General features: G+C 50.9%; 1 protein-coding gene across 4 annotated transcripts in view; it reads left to right on the top strand.

Annotated features, from left to right (window-relative positions):
* The first annotated feature begins 242 nt into the window (after positions 1-242).
* RCOR1 (REST corepressor 1) overlaps positions 243-18534 on the top strand; it is a 42744-nt gene continuing 24452 nt past the window's right edge. For 3 of the 4 annotated variants that reach the window (XM_063948568.1, XM_063948569.1, XM_063948571.1), the window contains exons 1-2: positions 243-616; positions 713-772. In XM_063948568.1, the coding sequence (XP_063804638.1) occupies positions 466-616; positions 713-772 (211 nt within the window). In that variant the 5' untranslated portion in view covers positions 243-465. The remainder of the gene's footprint in view (positions 617-712; positions 773-18534) is intronic. The other variant, XM_063948570.1, reaches the window with a different exon arrangement.

The following is an 18534-nucleotide window of genomic DNA, read 5'->3' on the forward strand; positions in this document are numbered from 1 at the left end:
TTCAGTTGCGCTGACACTGGCGCCCGGGGGACGGGTTTGACACCCTCTGCCCACAATAAGAAGGCAGAGAGCAGCTATAACAGGGCGGAGGGATCCCAAGCTCCGAGCCCACGTACAGGAGAGCTGCTGCTGCTGCTGCGGCGCAACCGAACCAGGCCAGCGGAAGCGCCGGCAGCGGCTGAGTGGCGGGGGCGGCAGCCAATGGGCAGCGAGATGTCTTTCCAAAATTCCCCTGTGGCCAATGGGAGAGGGTGAGAGGCGGGATTAGGCCGGGCAGCGGGTTAGGTTGGTCCCGGCCGCTGTGGCTGCTGTGTGGAGCGGAGTGCGGGCGGCGATGTGACGGAAAGTTCTGCGCTCTCTTCTCTCTGTGGCGGAGACGGCACCGGAGGCGTCTGCGGGCGGCGGAGCTCGGCTCAGCGGCCACCAGGCGTCACCCCCCCAGTACCCACCCCAGCGGGCTCCCCCATGCCAGCCATGATCGAGAAGGGGGCAGAGGTGTCGGGCAAGAGGAGGGGCAGGAACCACGGCGCCAGCAGCAAAACTTTGGCCCCCAACGGCAACGGCAGCAACTCCTGGGAGGACGGCAGCTCCAGCTCCTCCAGCGACGATGAGCACGGTAGGTCACCCCGGGTGGTAGCCTCGAACTCTGCCCCCTCCCCGGAGAGAGGAGCTCACCCCCCGCCTGACCCCCCCTCTCTCTCTGACCCTGCAGGTGGCGGCGGCATGCGGGTCGGGCTGCAGTACCAGGCGGTGGTGCCAGAGTACGACCAGGGTAAGTTCTGCACCATTGTGGTGGTAGCCTCAAACTCTGCAGCGCCTGTGCCTCCTCCATGAGGCAGCTAGGTGGTGCTGTGCCTCCCTCTGTGGGGGCAGCCGGGTGGTGCTGTGCCTCCCTCTGTGGGGGCAGCTGGGTGGTGCTGTGCCTCCCTCTGTGGGGGCAGCTGGGTGGTGCTGTGCCTCCCTCTGTGGGGGCAGCTGGGTGGTGCTGTGCCTCCCTCTGTGGGGGCAGCTAGGTGGTGCTGTGCCTCCCTCTGTGGGGGCAGCCGGGTGGCGCTGTGCCTCCCTCTGTATGGGGCAGCCGTTTGGTGCTGTGCCTCCCTCTGTGGGGGGCAGCCGGGTGGCGCTGTGGCTCCCTCTGTGGGGGGTGGCGCTGTGGCTCCCTCTGTGGGGGGTGGCGCTGTGGCTCCCTCTGTGGGGGGTGGCGCTGTGGCTCCCTCTGTGGGGGGCAGCCGGGTGGCGCTGTGGCTCCCTCTGTGGGGGGCAGCCGGGTGGCGCTGTGGCTCCCTCTGTGGGGGGCAGTCGGGTGGCGCTGTGCCTCCCTCTGTGGGGGCAGCTAGGTGGTGCTGTGCCTCCCTCTGTGGGGGCAGCTAGGTGGTGCTGTGCCTCCCTCTGTGGGGGCAGCTAGGTGGTGCTGTGCCTCCCTCTGTGGGGGCAGCCGGGTGGCGCTGTGCCTCCCTCTGTATGGGGCAGCCGTTTGGTGCTGTGCCTCCCTCTGTGGGGGGCAGCCGGGTGGCGCTGTGGCTCCCTCTGTGGGGGGTGGCGCTGTGGCTCCCTCTGTGGGGGGCAGCCGGGTGGCGCTGTGGCTCCCTCTGTGGGGGGCAGCCGGGTGGCGCTGTGGCTCCCTCTGTGGGGGGCAGCCGGGTGGCGCTGTGGCTCCCTCTGTGGGGGGCAGCCGGGTGGCGCTGTGGCTCCCTCTGTGGGGGGTGGCGCTGTGGCTCCCTCTGTGGGGGGTGGCGCTGTGGCTCCCTCTGTGGGGGGTGGCGCTGTGGCTCCCTCTGTGGGGGGTGGCGCTGTGGCTCCCTCTGTGGGGGGCAGCCGGGTGGCGCTGTGGCTCCCTCTGTGGGGGGCAGCCGGGTGGCGCTGTGGCTCCCTCTGTGGGGGGCAGTCGGGTGGCGCTGTGCCTCCCTCTGTGGGGGCAGCTAGGTGGTGCTGTGCCTCCCTCTGTGGGGGCAGCTAGGTGGTGCTGTGCCTCCCTCTGTGGGGGCAGCTAGGTGGTGCTGTGCCTCCCTCTGTGGGGGCAGCCGGGTGGCGCTGTGCCTCCCTCTGTATGGGGCAGCCGTTTGGTGCTGTGCCTCCCTCTGTGGGGGGCAGCCGGGTGGCGCTGTGGCTCCCTCTGTGGGGGGTGGCGCTGTGGCTCCCTCTGTGGGGGGCAGCCGGGTGGCGCTGTGGCTCCCTCTGTGGGGGGCAGCCGGGTGGCGCTGTGGCTCCCTCTGTGGGGGGCAGCCGGGTGGCGCTGTGGCTCCCTCTGTGGGGGGCAGCCGGGTGGCGCTGTGCCTCCCTCTGTGGGGGGCAGCTGGGTGGCGCTGTGCCTCCCTCTGTGGGGGGCAGTGCAGAGGGCACCCCAACTGTCCAGGTTTTAGGTTTATCCATGCTTGGCCACAGGTGACTTAATTAGCGCCTCAGTCAATGTGATGTAACCACCTGTGCTGAGCCATGGCTATACCTAACACCTGGCCTGTTGGGGTGCCATGTGGACTGCAGATGAGAACCTCTGTGTTATAGCATGGGGGATGTATTGTGCGAGCAGCAACACACGCTCCCCTGCACTGCCTCACCGTGCTGTCTAGAAGGGTCTGATTGCTGGAAGCTAATATTGGTCTTTAGGCATAAATGTTGCACATTGTATTGGAAAAGTTGCACAGCGGGGAGGGACCAGATTGTTAAATAATGAGGTTCCCCTGCGCTCAGTGACATAATGAACAGACCGCTTGTAAAGTGATCCTGGAAGATGGTTGCTGGTAAAATGAACTGATGAGAGTGACAGCTTTCTGTTCTATAATGTCTGAGACAGCAGTTGGGTGACTTACTGTGTGTGTGTATGTATGTGTGTGTATGTGTGTGTATATGTGTGTATATATATATATATATATATATATATATATATATATATATATATATATATATAAATTTTTTGTGTGTGTATAATGTGCCGCTGTCATTGTGAGGTCCTCCTGATGCAGTGTAGCAGGATTTGGTGGAGGGTATGGATGTTGTGTGACTGTATGGTATATGGGCCGGCAGGTGCGTAGACTAAACTGCAAACTCCTCATTCTGTTCTGCTCTAGGGCTTCCTGCATTTTCATTGATATCCGTATTAACCCTGTCACCACTAGATTACCTCCCTGTGTAAGTAACAGCATTCTATATGTATCTATAGATCAGCTTTCCATGTTTACCATCTTTCTCAGCTTTTCTGTGCAAATAAATATAGTCCAGGCTCAGCCACCTATTATCACTTGTTCCCTGCGTTGTACTTCTTGTGAGTGAAGGCCTTATCCTCCCACCCACAATACAGTGAGCTGCGTGGGGCGCTGTTTGTAGCAGTTGGTGATTTGTGTTGTGGTTTTGTGTTTAGATTATTATTATTATTATTATTATTATTATTATTATTATTATTTTCTCTAACAAGTTTAATACTTTCCCCATAAAATACATCTAAGACTAGAGATTTCATGCAAGATCTTTCTATGCTTGCGCTGGCTGGCTCATGTGCGGCTAACGCAGGCTGGCTGGCTCACGTTCAGTTGTGTAGATTGTAGAGCAGAAGTGGGCAATAAGCGGCCTTCCAGCTGCTGTGGGGCTACTTTCAGCATGCCATGGCACAGTTTTTCTGTCAGGGTGTGCTAAAACTGGCAGGGAATGCTGGGTTGTGTGGTTCACCAGCTGGACGGGCACTTGTTGCCCGCCACTAATGTATAGGCTACCTGGCTGGCGGATGGCCAGGCTGTGGTGAGGAGGCTGGCTGGCGGATGGCCAGGTTGTGTTGAGGAGGCTGGCTGGTGGGCGGATGGCCAGGCTGTGGTGGGGAGGAGGCTGGCTGGCGGATGGCCAGGCTGAGGTGTGGAGGCTGGCTGGCGGATGGCCAGGCTGAGGTGTGGAGGCTGGCTGGCGGATGGCCAGGCTGAGGTGTGGAGGCTGGCGGGCGGATGGCCAGGCTGAGGTGTGGAGGCTGGCGGGCGGATGGCCAGGCTGAGGTGTGGAGGCTGGCGGGCGGATGGCCAGGCTGAGGTGTGGAGGCTGGCGGGCGGATGGCCAGGCTGAGGTGTGGAGGCTGGCGGGCGGATGGCCAGGCTGAGGTGTGGAGGCTGGCGGGCGGATGGCCAGGCTGAGGTGTGGAGGCTGGCGGGCGGATGGCCAGGCTGAGGTGTGGAGGCTGGCGGGCGGATGACCAGGCTGAGGTGTGGAGGCTGGCGGGCGGATGGCCACGCTGAGGTGTGGAGGCTGGCGGGCGGATATGCAGAGGCTGGGTGATGTGCAGTTGTGTATATGTTAGCTGTTTATGTAACTGACAATATGTAACTTGTTTTCCATGCAGTAGCTTTGTGTCAGGTAGTTTTGCAGACACATTATTCTGTGTCTTTTGATCCCCATAATGATTAGATGCCAAATTGAATAAATGTCGGTAAATAACTCTGGGATGGACAATACCATCTCATTCACTGACGGAAACCACATTCCTGTTGCCTAAACATAGGCATGAGGTCTGCACAAAGAATACACACAATGGTCACTGACTGCACAAACCCAGACAGCAGTGTAGTATGGCATGCCTGTCTCCATTGTGTGTAGACGACACTGCACATGGCTTCACACTGTAACACAGGCTTTCTCTGAAGCGGCAGTCATGTGCTGGTCTGATGGGAGTGTTTCTGAGTACTACACTTTAGCTGCTTTTGTGCGACTGTTGACACACACCATAATACAATGGGCTGTTCTGGCTACAATACAGAACATGAGTTAAAAGTGATTTTTGATTATTTATGGCTATGTCCTGTTTGAAGCTTTTTATTAATATTTTTTGGCTGAATATTCATGGTATCCGTCATCTACATTTACAAATAAGAGTAAAAAAGTGATAAACGTTACAGCGTTATTACAGTGTTGCCACATGTTTGCAGATATGCTGCATCCAGTGCTTTGGAAGGTGCTGTTTACTTCTAGGGGCTCAAGTCCACACAGATCTATTGTCAAAATGCTAACTCTATAAAATGAAGGCAGTCCTGTCCCCCCTTCCAGCATAGATCAGAGGGAACACTAGTGTGATATTATGTATCACTTTGCCAGGCCTCTACCCCTGTACAAGCTATGTACATTTGAGCCATCGTGGCACTGAAATATCCGTCTGATCCTGCGACTTTCCCTTCCCTGATTCTGAGATGGCGATTAGTCTTTAATACAGAGGCCTGTGTGCCAGGCTTGTTGGGTGCTCAGTATTCGTTATTGCCATTTAAAGGACGGGTGTTGTCGTCGTCTCAGTTTCTTTTCTTTGACAGATGTGATCTTCCCATAGCCGGCTGCTGCCTCAGAGTAAGCCCTTGCCTCTTACCGACTAGTAACACGTTGCTGATTGTAGTTCCGGATCTATGAGAATCCGCTGAATCCTGTGATCACATCCTGTAGATGGGATACAAGTGGTCTGATGGGGTACACCAGATTATTAGATGACACCTGTGACAAGTGGGGTGCTCACGATGGTTTCACTAATTACTCCATGTGGTCATCCGTACCCTCTATACAGCTATGTCGGCTGTAGGATGCTGGCTTAAGTTTTATATCTAATTATGTAAAATATGTAGCAGGTTGTGCTTTTGCTGGTGGTTAGTATGCAAGAGGTTACTGTGCATGTGCATGCAGTCTGTTAGTCAGTTCCAGTAACAGAGAATGAACAACAGCGCTGTTTGATATAATACTTCGCCCTGAATGGTGTTACTGCGGTGATGGGAGCGCTCCGATATGGATATTTGCAGTCCCATGCTCTCCTACGGACTCCTTAGTTTAGTAGGATCCCAGCGTCTTTGCTGTTACCGGAGGGCTTTTGTAGACTGGGCACTGCGGGACGTACTGTGCAGCGTCTGTAGTGAATGCGGGACGCCTACTTGGTGCCGCAACTTCTGGGTTTGGGGCTTCCGGCTTCCACTTACTGCTTTCCACTGGTTGTTTGCGTCGCCTATAATTGGTGAATATCCAGGTCCACGCTGTGAAGGAAGCCAGAGAATTGGTCTAATAATTCATTGGGGTCAATTCTATTCTCCGACAGTTGAATAGCAACTCCGGCGCTATTCAATACAGCGACGACTGACCCTCAATTGTCGGGAATTCTTCTCTCATCCCCGGGGGATGAGAGAAGAAACACAACAAAAGTGCGGCCGGCGCGAGGCTGATTCTGTCGGGAATCGGCATCGCTGCGGGTAGTTAAGTCTGAGAATGCCCGTTCTCCCGACAAAACTACCTGTTAAGTCGGCGAGAACGGGCCATCGCCGACTTAACTGGAGCTGAATTGAATAGCGTCGGGAGCTAATTCCCGGCGCTATTCAACTGTCGGAGAATAGAATTGACCCCATTGTATTTTTTTTTTTTTTGTATCATGCAAACATCCAGCACATTGTATTTCATATATTAGCGCCCACTATATTGTTGTTTTTTAATATAACATGTCGCTCGTCATTGGTAGCGTAACGCTGCACGATCTGCGGCTAGTTATTAGTGATGTCTTTGAAGTTGAGCTGCATGTACAGACGACAGGACGTTGCTAGCGATATAGTGCACACACTGAACCATTTTAAGAATACGTTGCAACAAATGGTCGTTACCTGCAAATTCATTTAAAAATGTTGTCTAGTGTGTTCCCGGCTTAACTGGTATAGAAGTACTTTCTGCAGCGGGGTGCACTGGTGTAGCAGTACTTTCTGCAGCGGGGTGCAGTGGTGTAGCAGTACTTTCTGCAGCGGGGTGCACTGGTGTAGAAGTACTGTCTGCAGCGGGGTGCACTGGTGTCGCAGTACTTTCTGTAGCAGGGTGCACTGGTGTCGCAGTACTTTCTGTAGCGGGGTGCACTGGTGTCGCAGTACTTTCTGTAGCGGGGTGCACTGGTGTCGCAGTACTTTCTGTAGCGGGGTGCACTGGTGTCGCAGTACTGTCTGTAGCGGGGTGCACTGGTGTCGCAGTACTGTCTGCAGCGGGGTGCACTGGTGTCGCAGTACTTTCTGCAGCGGGTTGCACTGGTGTCGCAGTACTTTCTGTAGCGGGGTGCACTGGTGTCGCAGTACTTTCTGTAGCGGGGTGCACTGGTGTCGCAGTACTTTCTGTAGCGGGGTGCACTGGTGTCGCAGTAATTTCTGTAGCGGGGTGCACTGGTGTCGCAGTACTTTCTGTAGCGGGGTGCACTGGTGTCGCAGTACTTTCTGTAGCGGGGTGCACTGGTGTCGCAGTACTTTCTGTAGCGGGGTGCACTGGTGTCGCAGTACTTTCTGTAGCGGGGTGCACTGGTGTCGCAGTACTTTCTGTAGCGGGGTGCACTGGTGTCGCAGTACTTTCTGTAGCGGGGTGCACTGGTGTCGCAGTACTTTCTGTAGCGGGGTGCACTGGTGTCGCAGTACTTTCTGCAGCGGGGTGCACTGGTGTAGCAGTACTTTCTGCAGAGGGGTGCACTGGTGTAGCAGTACTTTCTGCAGAGGGGTGCACAGGTGTCGAAGTACTTTCTGTAGCGGGGTGCACTGGTGTCGCAGTACTGTCTGTAGCGGGGTGCACTGGTGTCGCAGTACTGTCTGTAGCGGGGTGCACTGGTGTCGCAGTACTTTCTGTAGCGGGGTGCACTGGTGTCGCAGTACTGTCTGCAGCGGGGTGCACTGGTGTCGCAGTACTGTCTGTAGCGGGGTGCACTGGTGTCGCAGTACTGTGCAGCGGGGTGCACTGGTGTCGCAGTACTTTCTGCAGCGGGTTGCACTGGTGTCGCAGTACTTTCTGCAGCGGGGTGCACTGGTGTCGCAGTACTTTCTGCAGCGGGGTGCACTGGTGTCGCAGTACTTTCTGCAGCGGGGTGCACTGGTGTCGCAGTACTTTCTGCAGCGGGGTGCACTGGTGTCGCAGTACTGTTGCTTCACTAGGAATAGTTGTTATTGTCCTCCTGGTGGCTGATCACTGTGTGACGTTACTGACTCTTAGCTACCATAGACCTACCCCAAATGCTCTAAATTATGATACAAATAAAACCTATATGTTCCTGAGGGGGAGGGGGGGGGGGGGGAGTAAAATTACTAACGCTTACACAGCTGAGAATTGGTGATGATCATTTCTCTATTGCCTTTAGAAAATGATAGACAGCATCTGCTTGGTTGCTATGGGCAACATCACCAATTCTCTGTTTTAGAGGCTTTGGTAAATTTACTCCTAGGAGTCAGCTGGAGCTGTTGCCTTTTGACAAATACAATGGTGTGTGTGTACAGTATATTAGTGTGTGTGTGTGTGTGTGTAGATAGAGAGAGAAGCTTAGGGTGGGCACTCCAAAGTTTAAGGAATAAAAGCAACGTTCTGCCTATCGGCTTGAGAGAGGATTGCAGATATCCAAAACATGGTTTATATTCCAGCAATAAACCTTTCGGTGTGTGTGCATCTGTATTATTTACTCATGTATGTGTGTGTATATATATATATTATATACAAAAAAAATACTGTTTAAACCAAAAAAAAGAAAGTTTTGGGGGATTTATTTATTTTAAACCCTGTGACCCCCCCCCCCCCCCCCCCCCCCAACCCTGAAAGTTACCCAATAAAATGTGACCCGACAGGCTGGAACGTTATGTATACTCCTCTGATATGTAATGTGGGACACGAGGGGGTTACTGTTGTTAATGAGGCTTTAAGTCCTTTCCTGGAGGTGGCGATTTCATTCCCTCCTATGTAGCAGCGTGTTGTGTTCTGTGGGGAGTGTCTATGCTGAGGCAGGCCTGACATGTGCTGGGGCATCCTAGCATGAGAACGTGGGGAAATGCTACCCCCGTTACCTACAAGCACTGGCAGGTAACTGGATGCTGCATTATAGTGTATGTTCCCAACGCTCGGAATAATGGCGCGCTGGTACTGCAGCCACAGCCTGGCTGTGCGCTGGAAGCTCACTGTAAAACTATTGCTTTTAGAGCTGTTCAATTCCTTGTTGCCATATTTATATTTTTTTTCTGTTTTTAACTGCACACACCCCATAAACCCCCCCAAAAATGTGCACCCAGGCAGGGATGTAACTGAAGCCAGAGCAGTCCCTGTATTTCTCAGTGGAGGAAGGCAGATGGAGAGGCTGCTGTGTGTCACCAGTGTGGGGAGCTGCTGGTTCTGCACTCTGGCTGCTCACTGCTTAACGTGACCTCTCACTGCTATTAAGGACAATGCATGTTCTGATTGGCTGACGAGAGTGATTCATTGGGAATTGTGGGTAATACTGGACCAAATTGGGATGGGGTCTTTGTATGACTTGTACCAGGCAATCTAATATTAATCTTGCCCATATCTGTGTGTGACTGACAGCTAGCGCAGGGAGATAAATGCATTAAAGCTGGGTACACACTAATGCAATCATTGGCCAGATATCTGCTGAACAGCCGTTGTTTGTAAAGGAAAATAATTTGAACTCCATCACTGCGCAAAAAGATAGCAGCCTGTGGAATTCAATTGGTGCAAAGCGTCACCCACACTTCAATAAAACATAATACACAAACAATATCACCAATATAGTCCCTCGGTGCTTTAATACTGAATGAGTGACTTCAGTAGGTCATTCAGTATTAAAGCGCAGAGGGACTCTATATTGGTGATATTGTTTGTATAGGTGTGTATGCGGTCTCGATGCAGGCGCGTCGACTAATAAATGGCTTATAACGCTCCTGTAATGGTTGGGACAGAGAGGCGGCATCTTATGTGCTGCACATGCGACCTCCTGATCCCCGCAGAAGAGCCGTTAAGAGACGTGTTTGGGTCTGAAGAATGAATCTGTTCTTATTCCTGGAAGTCCTGAGTGTAACTTCCTGTTAGGGGAACGTTTGGTAACTGTGTCCTGGTGGTGAAATACCCCTCTGCTTTCTTTCCGAGAGAATTAGTCCATTATCACAGCTGCAAATGTCATATTATAATCCAATTAGTCTGTTATATCAGCATAGACCTAGTTTTGTTACATCTCAGCGTTTATAAGAAGGGCCTCTTGCGTGTCCTTTCTGCAGCTAGAGATGGGAAATAATGGCAAATGTACTGTATGGTGGTCTCACCGTTCCTCATAGAAACCTCCTACTATAGTTACAGTACTAATAATTCTCTTATCTACCCTTTATTCCAACATAAAGATGCCTTCCTGCACCTGTCTGCAGATATACCATTCAGATGTGTTCTGCTCCCTGTAGTGGTGGAGGATTGGATAGAGCGCACCTATTGCTATCCCTGAACTACACTAACTAGGCAACCACTAAACAGTGAAGGATGCAGTGATGCAAGATCTTGCAAATATTCCAGCATTGAAATATCCCCCCCCACACCCCACCACATACACCCAGACACGCAACCAACCTTTTCCTGTCAGCATGTAGGAGATGTCTTTTCACCTTGCGTGGTCTCTGGAAGCTTGCACAATGCAGGACGTTTCTAGAAGCAGGCTGAAGATACTGGAACCCGTCTTTCATTCTGTGCACTAGGAATTTAATCTGATTGCTGATGTTGATGGCGCCTGTTTATGCGCTGCCTGTGTGTAACATGTCTCATAGCTGTCCGCAGGGTTTGTTTCTGTGGTTATTACATAAGAATGTCTTTAGGTTAGACGTTGCATGCTGTGAAATAGAGGGGTCTCCACTCCAGTCCTCAAGTGACCCCAATAGGACATGTTCTCTGGGTTTCGTTAATCACTCACAGGCAAGTTAATTTGTTTTCCTGGGTCAGTATTGGTATCTGGTCAGAAGGTCAATGGTGACCATGTAGCCATTCATAGGGGGCAATTCATATGTTGTGGTTTTTTTGGGGGGCACTGAAAGTAATGACACTATCAGTTCAATTCATTACTTGCTCTGATCGCAGCTAAACCACATTCATTTGGTCTCCCGAATAGCAGCTAATCCCATTGAAAGTCCAGGTTAGGGCACCCAAACCTCTGCACGGACGCCTGAACTGCAAACATTTTGTGCAGTTCTTCAAACCTCAGGAGGCACCGAGAAGCAATGGGGTCGATTCAATTCAGCAACAGTTGAATAGCGCCGGGAATTAGGTCCCGGCGCTATTCAATACGGCGACTAGTTACCCTCAATTGTCGGGAATTCTTCTCTCAGCCCCGGGGGGTGAGAGAAGAAAACCAACAAAAGAGGTGCTGCGCGGCCAATTCTGTCGGGAATCGGAATCGCCGCGGGTAGTTAAGTCGGAGAATGCTCGTTCTCCCGACAAAACAACCTGTTAAGTCCGCGAGAACGGGCATTCTCCGACTTAACTTTAGCTGAATTGAATAGCGTCTGGAGCTAATTTCCCGCGCTATTCAACTGTTGCTGAATTCAATCGACCCCAATATGTCTCCCAGGGCTAATGGGTGCCCAACGGAGCAACAATTCAATGGCTCTGTTCTGCGGCCCCTAGTGGTAGCTGAGGGGGAAAACAATTGAATTACCCCCATAATGTCTACACCACTTTGTCGACCTCAGAATCTTTAACATGGTTCAAACTGGCCCAGGTGGTCCACAGTAATAGCCGATCCGATATCTATAGACTGCATTGACTTGGGGGGGGATTCAGATCTGTTCGTACATGTGCTCAATTTAGCACATCTACGATCAGTTACTCAGATGTGGGTGGCACCCAGCATAGGGCTAGTACGCCCCGCATGTCAGGTCCTGCCCCCTCCGCACGGGTGTGAAAGCATCGCACGGCGGTGATGCTTTTGAACCCAGCTGAGTAGCTCCCTGCCTGCGCAACCTAGCTGCCTAGCAGTGGCTACCCGCCGCGTCCCGGGTCGCAGTGGCTGCGTGTGACGTCGCGCAGCCCCCCGCAACAGTCTGGGCACGCCTACGTTGTCCAGACCACGCCCCACCAATGGCGTTCTAACGCCGTTGGCACACCCCCTCACGCCCGCTTCTGCCTGTCTATCTGCTGGAATTACTTTTCCCCTCTTGAGACTATGCTGCATACCCTAAAGTGAAGACACTATTGGTCTGCTGTCTAGAGATGGTGGCGGTTTTCTCAGGATAGGATACCTGTGATCCATCTGTGTCTAAGCCAGGCATTCCCAACCACGGTCCTCAAGGCACACCAACAGTGCAGGTTTTAGTGATATCCAGGCTGCAGCACAGATGGTTAAATCAAAATAACTGAGGTAGGTACTAATTAAGTCACCTGTGCTGAAGCCTGGATATCACTAAAACCTGCACTGTTGGTGTGCCTTGAGGACCGTGGTTGGGAATGCCTGGTCTAAGCCCTTAGTGGGACTGAAACTTTTAGGACAAAATACCCTGTGGTGATTATTACATCCAAGATGCATTCTGTTTCCAGATAAGCCATCCCACGGCATGTCAAGTTGTGTCCAATCTCTATCAAGCCATTGACTTTATGTATGAATAATCACTGGCACCTGATCGCTTAACCCCTGATGAAGTCCTTGGTGACGAAACGCGTTGGGTTTTCCTTGCTTACGCAACATCTGCATCTTATTAAGGTCAAACTCCACTAAAGGAACCCAGTGTATTTAATGTGGATGAATTCGCTATCATGTACTATGTATGTGGATGTGAACTGATGCCATTTGTTTTTTATTCATTTTATTGTGAATAAATCTTTTATGTAAAAGTGAAGTCTATAGTGACTTAAAGGAAATAAATGTGTTGAATACTGTAATGTCTATGTCGGGAAGTCTCACACTCAGCGCCCTCAGATTGTCTATTTTCTCTAATGTCCTAGAGGATGCTGGGACTCCGTAAGGACCATGGGGAATAGACGGGCTCCGCAGGAGATATGGGCACTTTAAGAAAGACTTTAAACTCTGGGTGTGCACTGGCTCCTCCCTCTATGCCCCTCCTCCAGACCTCAGTTTTTTTAGACTGTGCCCAGAGGAGAATGGGTGCACTGCAGGGAGCTCTCCTGAGTTTCCTGCTAAGAAAGCATTTTGTTAGGTTTTTTTCTTATTTTCAGGGAGCTCTGCTGGCAACAGACTCCCTGCATCGAGGGACTGAGGAGAGAGGAGCAGACCTACTTAAATGATAGGCTCTGCTTCTCGGCTACTGGACACCATTAGCTCCAGAGGGAGTGGAACACAGGTTCGTCCTGGGCGTTCATCCCAGAGCCGCGCCGCCGTTCTCACAGAGCCGGAAGAAAGAAGACTACTGAGGCGGCAGAAGCCCTCGGATGCTTCACTGAGGTACTGCACAGCACTGCAGCTGTGCGTCATTGCTCCCATACACCTCACACACTCCGGTCACTGTAAGGGTGCAGGGCGCAGGGGGGGCACCCTGGGCAGCAATAGAATACCTCTCCTATGGCAAATGACTATATACATGTACAGGTGGGCACTGTACATGTATATAAAAGAGTCCCCGCCATATTTTATTAAGTTTGAGCGGGACAGAAGCCCGCCGCCGAGGGGGCGGGACTTCTCCCTCAGCACTCACCAGCGCCATTTTCTCTCCACAGCACCGCTGAGAGGAAGCTCCCCGGACTCTCCCCTGCTTGACACACGGTGAAAGAGGGTTTTAAAGTAGAGGGGGGGGCACATAATTGGCGATTATACATTACAGCAGCGCTACTGGGTAAACATTCTGTGTTTTTCTCCGGGGTCATATAGCGCTGGGGTGTGTGCTAGCATACTCTCTCTCTGTCTCTCCAAAGGGCCTAAAGGGGAACCTGTCTTCAGAAAAGAGTTTCCCTGTGTGTGTGGAGTGTCGGTACGCGTGTGTCGACATGTTTGACGATGAAGGCTCGCCTAAGGAGGAGAGGGAGTGCATGATTGTCAGGTCGCCGTCGGCAACGCCGACACCGGACTGGATGGATATGTGGAATGTCTTGAATGCTAATGTAAATTTATTGCATAAGAGATTAGACAAAATTGAGGCTAGGGATCAGTCAGGTAGTCAGACCATGCCTGTCCCAGTGGCACCGGGACCTTCTGGGTCTCAGAAACGCACATTATCCCAGATCACTGACACAGATACCGACACAGATTCAGATTCTAGTGTCGACTATGAGGATGCAAAATTACAGCCAAAAGTGGCTAAAGGTATTCGTTACATGATTATTGCTATTAAAGAGGTTTTGCATATTACTGAGGAACCCCCTGTCCCTGACACGAGGGTACACATGTATAAAGAGAAAAAGCCTGAGATCTCTTTTCCGTCCTCATTTGAGCTAAGCGAATTGTGCGAAAAGGCTTGGGAATCTCCAGACAGGAGTCTACAAGTTCCCAAAAGGATTCTTATGGCGTATCCCTTCCCACAAAAGGACAGGATATGATGGGAATCTTCGCCTAAAGTAGACAAGGCGTTGACACGCTTTCCAAGAAGGTGGCACTGCCTTCCCAGGATACTGCTACCCTCAAGGATCCTGCGGATCGTAAGCAGGAAGTTACCATGAAGTACATTTACACACATTCTGGTACTATTGTTAGGCCGGCTATGGCATCAGCATGAGTTTGTAGTGCTATCGCAGCATGGACAGATTCCTTGTCTACGGAGATTGAGACCCTAGATAAGGATACCATTCTAATGACCCTAGAGCATATCAAGGATGCTGCGTTATATATGAGGGATGCTCAAAGAGACATTTGTTTACTAAGCTCCAGAATAAATGCTATGTCTATTTCTGCTAGGCGACTCTTGTGGACCCGACAGTGGACGGGTGATGCCGACTCAAAGCGGCATATGGAGTCATTGCCTTACAAGGGTGAGGAGTTGTTTGGAGAAGGCCTCTCGGACCTTGTCTCTACTGCTACGGCTGGTAAATCGAATTTTTTACCTTATGTTCCCCCACAACATACTAAGAAGGCACCTCATTACCAAATGCAGTCCTTTCGTTCAAATAAAAGCAAAAAGGTACGGGGATCGTCCTTTCTTGCCCGAGGTAAAGGCAAGGGAAAAAAGCTGCACACAGCTAGTTCCCAGGAGCAGAAGTACCCCCCTACGTCTGCAAAATCCACCGCATGACGCTGGGACTTCCCTGGGGGGGCCAGATCAAGTGGGGGCACGTCTTCGATTTTTCAGCCACGTCTGGGTTTACTCACAGGTGGATCCCTGGGCAATAGAGATTGTTTCTCAGGGATACAGGCTGGAATTCGAAGAAATGCCTCCTTGCCGGTTTTTCAAATCGGCTCTGCCAGCTTCTCCGTCAGAAAGGGAGTTAGTGTTAACTGCAATTCAAAAATTGTACCTGCAACAGGTGATAGTCAAGGTTCCTCTAATCCAGCAAGGAAAGGGGTATTACTCAACCCTGTTTGTGGTTCCGAAACCGGACTGTTCGGTCAGACCCATTTTGAATCTGAAATCCCTGAACCTGTACTTGAAAAAGTTCAAGATGGAATCGCTCAGAGCGGTCATCGCCAGCCTGGAGGGGGGGGATTGGATGGTTTCCCTGGACATAAAGGATGCTTACCTTCATGTTCCAATTTTTCTTCCTCACCAGGCGTTCCTGAGATTTGCGGTACAGGACTGTCATTACCAATTTCAGACGTTGCCGTTTGGGCTTTCCACGGGCCTGAGAATTTTCACCAAGGTAATGGCGGAAATGATGGTGCTCCTGCGCAAGCAGGGTGTCACAATTATCCATTACTTGGACGATCTCCTCATAAAGGCGAGATCTCGAGAGAAGTTACTGGACAGCGTGTCACTGTCAGTGAGGACGTTGCAACAGCACGGCTGGATTCTCAATATTCCGAAGTCCCAGCTGGTTCCTACAACGCGTCTGACCTTTTTGGGTCTGATTCTGGACACAGAACAGAAAAAGGTTTTTCTTCCGATGGGAAAAGGCTCAGGAGCTCATAGCTCTGGTCAGGAACCTATTAAAGCCAAAAAAGGTTTCAGTGCTTCACTGCACTCGTGTCCTGGGGAAGATGGTGGCATCGTACGAGGCCATCCCCTTCGGCAAGGTTCCATGCGAGGACTTTTCAATGGGACCTACTGGACAACTGGTCCGGGTCTCATTTACAAATGCATCAAAGGATCACCCTGTCTCCCAGAGCCAGGATATCTCTCCTGCGGTGGCTGCACAGTGCTCACCTCCTGGAAGGCCGCAGGTTCGGCATTCAGGACTGAATCCTGGTGACCACGGACGCGAGCCTCCGAGGTTGGGGAGCAGTCACACAGGGAAGAAATTTCCAAGGACTTTGGTCAAGTCAAGAGACTTATAACATAAGGGTACACAATTGCGCCTGAATATGTGGTGGTAATGGTTGTAATACTAAATGACAAGTATACACTGTATATATGAAGAATAAGTGTATTTATTCTAAAACAAAATGACAGAAAGAGAATAAATGGAAAAAGATGTGAAAAAATAGAAAATTAATACATTAATGAAAGTGTGTGTATGTATGTATGTATATATATATATATATATATATATATATATATATATATATATATATATATATAATATATATATATATATATATATATATATATATATATATATAAGAAATCTATACATATGTATACTTTGGTCCGCAGTCCAGTACAATAGAGTGTGGCGTCCCACCTCGTTTAATTGTGCTCAAACTTCTACCACAATGTGTGGAGGGGCATATACAACACAGTCCCAGAGGAGCTCGTTCAGTAATATATGGGGGTCACGGTAAAAGAGTCTGTTGCAGCAGCTTGATCCTGTCTTGAGAGGCAGGGGGGGTGAGGTGATCTTCTGACGGTGCTAGCAAATGAAGGGGTACCCCATATATTACTGAACGAGCTCCTCTGGGACTGTGTTGTATATACCCCTCCACACATTGTGGTAGAAGTTCTCTTTCTGTCATTTTGTTTTAGAATAAATACACTTATTCTTCATATATACAGTGTATACTTGTCATTTAGTATTACAACCATTACCACCACATATTCAGGCGCAATTGTGTACCCTTATGTTATATATCTTTAAAGAGGTATTGGGTTTAACCTCCACCACAATTTTGCTGCCACAGCGTTTATCCACACAAGTAGAGCGCTGGATACAATTTGTTCATAAGTCAAGAGACTTGTCTTCACATCAACATCCTGGAACTAAGGGCCATATACAACGCCCTACGTCAAGCAGAGATCTTACTTCGCAATTGACCAGTTCTGATCCAGTCAGACAACATCACCGCAGTAGCTCATGTAAACCGCCAAGGCGGCACAAGGAGCAGAGTGGCAATGGCGGAAGCCACCAGAATTCTTCGCTGGGCGGAGAATCATGTAAGCGCTCTGTCAGCAGTGTTCATTCCGGGAGTGGACAACTGGGAAGCAGACTTCCTCAGCAGACACGATCTGCATCCGGGAGAGTGGGGACTTCATCAGGAAGTCTTCGCGCACATTGCAAGTCGGTGGGGACTACCCCAAATAGACATGATGGCATCCCGTCTCAACAAAAAGCTACAAAGGTATTGCGCCAGGTCAAGAGACCCTCAGGCGGTAGCTGTGGACGCCCTAGTGACACCGTGGGTGTTCCAGTCGGTATATGTGTTTCCTCCTCTTCCTCTCATACCCAAGGTGTTGAGGATAATAAGAAAAAGAGGAGTGAGAACAATTCTCATTGTTCCAGATTAGCCACGAAGGACCTGGTATCCGGATCTGCAAGAAATGCTCACAGAAGATCCGTGGCCTCTTCCTCTAAGGCAGGACCTGTTACAACAAGGTCCCTGTCTGTTCCAAGACTTGCCGCGGCTGCGTTTGACGGCATGGCGGTTGAACGCCGGATCCTAGCGGAAAAAGGTATTCCGGATGAGGTCATTCCTACGCTAATAAAGGCTAGGAAGGACGTGACGTCTAAACATTATCACCGAATATGGCGAAAATATGTTTCTTGGTGTGAGGCCAGGAATGCTCCTACGGAAGAATTCCATCTAGGCCGTTTTCTTCACTTCCTACAAACTGGAGTGAATTTGGGCCTAAAATTAGGCTCCATTAAAGTTCAGATTTCGGCCTTATCCATTTTCTTTCAAAAGGAATTGGCCTCGTTACCTGAAGTACAGACTTTTGTGAAGGGAGTACTGCATATTCAGCCTCCTTTTGTACCTCCGGTGGCGCCTTGGGACCTTAACGTGGTGTTAAGTTTCCTTAAGTCACATTGGTTTGAACCACTTAAAACAGTGGAGTTGAAATTTCTCACTTGGAAGGTGGTCATGTTGTTAGCCTTAGCTTCGGCTAGGCGAGTTTCGGAATTGGCGGCTTTATCACATAAAAGCCCCTATCTGGTTTTCCATATGGATAGAGCGGAATTGCGGACCCGTCCTCAATTCCTACCTAAGGTGGTCTCATCCTTTTCATATGAACCAACCTATTGTCGTGCCTGTGGCTACGAGTGACTTGGAGTCCCTTGATGTGGTCAGGGCTTTGAAAATTTACGTGGCCAGAACGGCTAGGATCAGGAAAACAGAAGCACTGTTTGTCCTGTATGCAGCCAACAAGGTTGGCGGACCTGCTTCAAAGCAGACTATTGCTCGCTGGATCTGTAACACAATTCAGCAGGCGCATTCTACGGCAGTATTGCCGTTACCGAAATCGGTTAAGGCCCATTCCACTAGGAAGGTGGGCTCGTCTTGGGCGGCTGCCCGAGGGGTCTCGGCACTACAGCTGT

This window comes from Pseudophryne corroboree, chromosome 12 (genome assembly GCF_028390025.1).
Source record: "Pseudophryne corroboree isolate aPseCor3 chromosome 12, aPseCor3.hap2, whole genome shotgun sequence".
Taxonomy (NCBI): domain Eukaryota; kingdom Metazoa; phylum Chordata; class Amphibia; order Anura; family Myobatrachidae; genus Pseudophryne; species Pseudophryne corroboree.